Source organism: Triticum dicoccoides, chromosome 6B (genome assembly GCF_002162155.2).
Source record: "Triticum dicoccoides isolate Atlit2015 ecotype Zavitan chromosome 6B, WEW_v2.0, whole genome shotgun sequence".
Classification (NCBI taxonomy): Eukaryota; Viridiplantae; Streptophyta; class Magnoliopsida; order Poales; family Poaceae; genus Triticum; species Triticum dicoccoides.
This window is the reverse complement of record NC_041391.1, coordinates 668,006,125-668,012,761: the sequence shown is the minus strand read 5'-3', so window position 1 is coordinate 668,012,761 and position 6,637 is coordinate 668,006,125. Positions and strand designations below refer to the sequence as shown.

The 6,637-nt window shown below is 42.5% G+C and overlaps 1 protein-coding gene across 1 annotated transcript; it reads right to left on the bottom strand.

Moving 5' to 3' along the window:
* Nucleotides 1-3,648: 3,648 nt before the first annotated feature.
* Nucleotides 3,649-5,101, bottom strand: LOC119321445 (agamous-like MADS-box protein AGL80). The gene is made up of 2 exons (XM_037595124.1): nt 4,368-5,101; nt 3,649-3,715 (listed from the first exon to the last, which is right to left on the bottom strand). The coding sequence occupies exons 1-2, from the start codon at nt 5,099-5,101 to the stop codon at nt 3,649-3,651; spliced, it is 801 nt and encodes a 266-aa protein (XP_037451021.1).
* Nucleotides 5,102-6,637: the final 1,536 nt, after the last annotated feature.

The following is a 6,637-nucleotide window of genomic DNA, read 5'->3' as shown; positions in this document are numbered from 1 at the left end:
TGTTATGATAAAATAAATACAAATATCAATTATATGAAAGTAACCAACAATAGCAATTGGATTTATCACATTTGTAATTTTCTGTGATCGTGTGGAATATAGAACGGGCACTATGTTGTATATCAAATGTCAACTAAAGATGAAAAACCAGTTAAAGAACCAATCCTATTCACCTTGCCCCCTTGTTCACATGCGAAAAGTTGTACTGTCTATGCTTGAATTGTCCATTCCCTTGACTTTTTAGTAGTAGGCAATCCATATTTAACAGTACATATCATTATGGTTTGGCAACTACAAGGAAGCACTTGTAAATTTAACTAGTTTGTATTAACCTTATACTTTTATCAAAAACAAGTCGTGTTTGCTAATCATGATTTTTCAGTTACCATAACTAACGTAGTCATTCTGCATCATGTAAAATTGCAACTCTGTTACCAAATATTAGTATTGTAATGCTACCTAACAAACATGTGCAACTTGCCCTCACTCCTTTTACCTACATTGCCATTTCAAACATAAAAAATGAATGGGTTAGTCAAAGGAAAATAACTCATAATCCATTTCAGGCGCATTTTCCAGGCTAGTCATCGGAAATTAGGAAGCGCACTGCATACACGTTGTTATGTAGACACTAACGACTAATCTTCATTAAATGATCTAACCACGTTGACCCCTTTCCACAAACATTATGTTTATATTGAAAACAGCAGTGATCCAACACTCATCTGATAAGTTAGGGTAATTTCCATTGTTCCCTCATGACAACTAACTATGATGCTTATCTTGATTGATTGGTTACCTTGATAACAATCATAGTCATTTGGCATTACAGGATTCTAACTCCATTTACAAAATCTCAATATTATGATGCTCCCCACAAGCGTGTGAAACGTGCCCTAGCTCCCCTCACCATTCTTTTTGCACACCATTGGAGTGTCCAAATATGAAGAGGGTCTTGTGTTAGATATTAAGTAATAGCCAGCTAGAAACCACGTACCCCACTACCCAATGACGCATAGTGAAAAGGATAGCTACATATATTCACCTTAACTCCTTATCACTAGCTGCCACTCAACATTTAAGTGTCTAACCCATGTTAACCCTTTTACCTGCATTTGTCTATTTCCTTCAAAAAATGGACCAATTGGCAAAGCAATCATACTATCCTTGCTCTTGTGTTTCAGAAATCTAAATGTGATGTCTATCCTTGATTTTTCACTTATGTCGAGTCCAGAAATCATTTTGTATGGCACTATAACTTCATTTACCCACTCTCATTCTTATCATACACCTCGAGAATACATGAAAAAAAATACTTCCCGCAATCTTTTTCCCTCCATTTTCTTTCCTGCCATTTTCTTTGCCGCCATTTTCTCCCGCCATTTTCTTCCCCGCCATTCTCTCCCGCCACACTAAGGAGTACTGCATCGACGGAGGATGACGATGATGCCTTCATGTGGAGTGTGAAACACTGTGTGAGAGAAGTCATAAGTGTGAAACACTCTCCGATAATGATGACGAAGCTCCAAACACTTATGACTTCTCTCAGACAGTGTTTCACACTCCACCAGCAGCACTGACGCAGGAGACACAGACCGTGTCAGACGATGTTATCTACGATCGTGGACACCATGAGGCTCGTTTTATAAGTTGAGAAGTGAAGATGGCGACAAAGAAGGTGGCGGGAAAGAAGATGGCGGGAGAGAATGGCGGGAAAGAAAATGAAGGGAGAGAATTGCGGGAAATAAAATGGCGGGAGAAAATGGAGGGAGAGAATGGCGTAAAAACCTAATTTTAAATAATCCTAAACTTCACCAATTAATTAATACCGATAAACAAAGTCACAAAGAACCAATAGCAAAAAGAATCGTCTAAAAAGAATACTCCTAGCTCAAATTATAGGCAATCTAGTGATTTGAGAAAATTCATGAAAATTCAAATTCAAACTTTCAAATCTAGTCAAACTTGATATCTACAGAAACTTCATAAAATTTCTAATCTAATGCAAAAATAATCAAATTAAAATACTAAAAATCCTATTTGATATGAATTTTCTAAAAAGTAGAGCAGGTGTTGGCCGAAGAGGGACCATTTGGCCAACTGTTGGCTGAAAAGTCCTTTTTGGCCAACGGTTGGCCGAAAAGTCCCTCTTCGGCTAACAGGAGGCCGAAAAGTCCCTTTTCGGCCAACAGGAGGCCGACGGGGTGATAGTTTTGATTTTTCTCCATTAGAGTGTATAGTTTCCGAATTTGCTATAAAAATCATCATAGTTTCAAAAAAATCCACATTCTAGGCCGACCCATTGTTATATGTTAAACATGGAAGGATTGTGTCCTTAGTACTGAATGCCACCTACAAACACATAGATTGTTTTGTTCACATCATTTTACATTGTAAAAACACAGAACCAGTTGGTACATAAATACTAGTATATTCACCTTGGCTCCTTATTTCCTGCAGCTCTATCCATAACTAATCAATTGTATGTCACATCCCTTGCCTTTTGGTAACCATACACATTATTATCCTCTTGTCACGGGTATTGTCTCACTGCATTTTGCCTCCTATTCTCATAGTGCTCATCCATGAGTATTGACGTCATGCATCCCTTTCTGTTTCTTTTGTTCATCTATTTACCTATATATATTCCATAAGAACATAATGTTTTAAATGTAAAATGTCCAAGGTCAACTAGAAATGGTAATGGCTTCCATACAACAGAAATACGACTACTTATGCTAGATCACTAGGGACGGAAACACGTGGTGGAAACGGATGCATTTGTCCTATAGAGGATGGCTAGTCCTTATCAACTCCATAGGTTCTAAGTTCTAACATGGTTCTTTGCATGATGTTTTTCTTCTAAGCGCCAAAATGAAGCTAAATGTATTTGTGTGGGTGCTTACTATTGAAAGTTTTAGTGCGTGAGATATGCTGAAGTGGAGACACTTTATTATTGATGGTAAATATTATTCTTGCCTCCTCCGTGCTACTAATGCTGAAGAGTGAAGACACCAGTGTGAACGCATAGTTTCCATTCGCGTTTTAGCAGTTCCTGCTGGACACGCCTTCAAATCTAGTGGACTCCAAAAGCCACGCGGATTTCTTTGTTGCGAAGTTAGAGGGTGCTTGGATACGTTTTAGTCCCATGACTAAAAATAGTGGGACTAAAACTTGCTAGCCTCACCCATGCTTGGATCCAAATACTAAAGAGACTAAAATCAAGTTATTGAGCATTTATTATCCTCCAAACCCTCCAATCCAGAACTCGCATGTGTTAAAGGAGATGAATTAAATGAGGAGAGAGAGGGCTAATACATATTTTAGTAGGTTTCCTATGACTAAAATTTTTTAGCCTCAAGACTAGTTCTAGCCTCTCTTTAGTCAGGGGTGCTTGGAACTTTAGCCTCTAAAAGAGACTATTTTTAGTCAGACTAAAAATAGTCCCTTGGATCCAAGCACGCTCTTAGTCAAAGTGGGCGTTTGGTGGTAACATTTTTTAAAATCTTGATTATCATAGCTTGGAATTTGGAAGGAACGCCATAATTGCACTCATGAGGTCACTTGTCCCAGCTTGTAGAGTTCACCGCTAGCAAAAATAACTAGTCAACACATCATGGAAATAGGTCCAAATCTCAAACTTACATGCTAAAGAAGGTCCGGTGAGTGGCATGACATAGAGTAACCCCTGTGTGTCTGAAGAATGGAGGAGGGTCTGAAGAACATAGAACATGACACTGCTCTCCAACCAAGGAGAGCACAATGGAGAGCATCCATACTTTTAATTTGGTTGTGGCAAGCTGTTGCCATGTAATTAAGTCACAGAAGGTAATTAATTCTCAAATCTTTATCCAGGAAAATATTAATGATCCAGTACATTTAGCTAGCTCCAAGCGAACGAACCTTCAACTCGTTTCAACCACAGAAAAGGTAAAATTCTAGACACCAAAAAAACAAGAAATTAAAGGCCCTGACAGTAGCCCCAACAGGCCAGCACAAAAGAAAAGGTTCTTTGACGACCTGACAGCAATCAAGCAGCAACTATATATCAGGCATTTGGCTGTGCAAGTAATGTCAGACAACAAAACACGATTGTGACACAAACAAACAGGTGCAACTTAAGATTTACGACCAATTGAGAAGCAGAGATCATACAAATAGCCTTTTGGGAAGAGAACAACTGAATAACAATTCAATAACAACATTACAATAAAAAAACGAGACTTGGCTCAGAGAGCATGACGAATACAACGACGCACATACACGAATAATATAACACTTTCAGGAAACTAAATAAATAACGAGGGATCGATCGCACGATAGCTGGCGATGCAAGTGGCTGGAGATCCTCATCCATCCTGGCTTACATGGGAGGGAAAGGACTCGACCTGAACCCTAGATCGGAGGACTGCATCTGCCTCATTAGATCACCGCTGGAGAAGTTGGCGCCATCGTGCCTGGTGTTGCAACCGACCTGGGTGTCGACGTCCCCTCCGGAGCTCATAATGTCAAGCCAGCCTTCCTGCTGCTGCGGTGACGCGAGATACTGTGTCAGGGACCCCATGTCTATGCTGCCGGTGCTGACGCATGGAGCTGGCGGTGGCGCCTGGACATGGTTTTTCTCCATGCGTTCGCCGAGGCTCTTGAGGAGCTCGTCCACCTTCCAGCCAACGCAGACGAGCTCCTCGACGCTGAGGCCAAGGAGGCCTGGGTGGTTGCCGTGCATGATGTTGTAAAGGAGGTACCTAATCTCGCTGTCTTGGCACTCGCGGCGAGCCTTGTCGACCTGGTCCCGGAGCTTGGCGGTGCGCTGGGTGAGGAAGGCCTCCTGGTCCATCGTCTTCTTGCAATGGCCTAGCTCTGGCATGCTTTTAAATTCGTTGAGGATATCCACCGCCTCGGCGTGGGAAGGGAATACCTTAGGCTCCGCCTCGTGCTCGCCGTACACCACCACGCAGGTCTTGACGTCGCACAGGGTGGCCAGCTGGGCCGCCTTCTTCATCAGCCCCCCGAGACGCTTCCTAAACCTAGTGCGCCGGCTGGACTCATTGGCGATGTACTTGAGGGTCACCTTCTTGCGGATCGACTTCTTGCGAGCCATTTCCGGTAAAGGTATAAAACTAGCCTAGGAAAAGAAAGTTGTTGGTTTAGGCAGGGAGGAGGGGTGGATTTATAGTGGAGGGATCGCCCAAGAATTAATTTCATGATATGGCGACAGATTGGAAGAATATTGCATGAGATTTACTGCCTTAATTGTGCCCATATGTAATTTTGGCACCCATTTAAACCTTCTTTTTATAACTTTGTATATTTGGCGTCCATTTAAACCTTTTAAATTTACGCCCGTGTGACGGTTTGCCCCTTGTATCACGAGAGCGTGGCAAATTGTACGCTCGCAAACGGCTTCCATGTAACGTAACGGTTCATTTTGCAATGCTTCATGTGCGACGGATGTCATCGCACTAAGCGCACCAGGCTGCGCAAATGAATTGAGCGAGCACAAGTCTCCGTTGCTCCTATCTAACACACAAAAGGAAGACATTATTAACCAGCAACCTGATACGTCATCGATGATGTTTGTAACACACACCCCCTATTAAGCGAAAAAAGTAAATATCTAAGGCCGATAATGGGGTCCATAACCATGAGTAATTATTTGTTATCGCTAGTGGGTCAACTTCACCAACATGCCTGTCATTGGTATAATACACATAACTTGCGCGCCAAATTGATGACCCGTAGTGATTATTTTGTCCCACCTAGTATATGACGGGAGGAACCAACTTGCTTAGAATACCACAATGTTTGAGTTGAAGGAGAACATATGACCACCTTCCAAGCAGTGGTTATTTTTGTCCCACCTAGTATATGCTAGGAGGACCCGACTTGCTCAGAATACCACAACCTTTGAGTTGTAGGAGACAATATGACCACCTTCCAAACAAGAAACACCGTTTTTCCTTCACTAGGCTGGTGCCTATGCATTGAACATCTACCCTCGACTAACCCGAGGGTTGTACCTTTAGTCTGAAGTAGCCCCCGTGTGACTTTTCCCCTACTAAAGTAGACCGAGGTAACTCTGGACTACTGCCAAGTTGTATTCCGATGGGCTCGGTGGAGAGCAGTCAAGGAAGGAGGACATGAACCCGGTACCCATCACATGAGAGGAGGTTCACATGTACAAAAGCTAGTGCGATGGCCAACACCTTTTCACTGGTCTCCCTGGCCTCCCAAAAATATATGATCCACTTTTGCTTTTGTTATTCCTCCATGGCACCAAAGGCGCCATGGTACAACTTAGTGAGATCATTCAGAAGCCTGGGAAGGGGTGGAAGTGTGACTACCATCATCTTTACTATGGGACTCTGAGAGCGATGGGAGCCTCTTCCGATCGTGGAGGGCCTGGCCGTCTAGGAGCATGATGACTCAACCCCAAGCTCGGTACGAATGAGTTATTTTTAAAATTCCGTGGTTGTTAGCCTATGAGACAACCTAAGATGATCCTCCTTTACACCCACAAAGGGCGACATCCAAGTGTTGGGCTTATACTTGGACAGTACTCAGCTCATAATGATGATGGAGTTCCCCATCCCCAAGTCTGCCACCCATTTTGGGTTGAGGTTGCCCATGACCAAGC

Excerpts from the sequence above, each read along its gene's own strand:
- LOC119321445 (XM_037595124.1), bottom strand. The coding sequence starts at position 5,101 with ATGGCTCGCAAGAAGTCGATCCGCAAGAAGGTGACCCTCAAGTACATC. Across the intron at positions 3,716-4,367 it reads TCGAGTCCTTTCCCTCCCAT|ACCCTCCTCCATTCTTCAGA; the intron begins GTAAGCCAGGAT and ends TATGTTCTTCAG.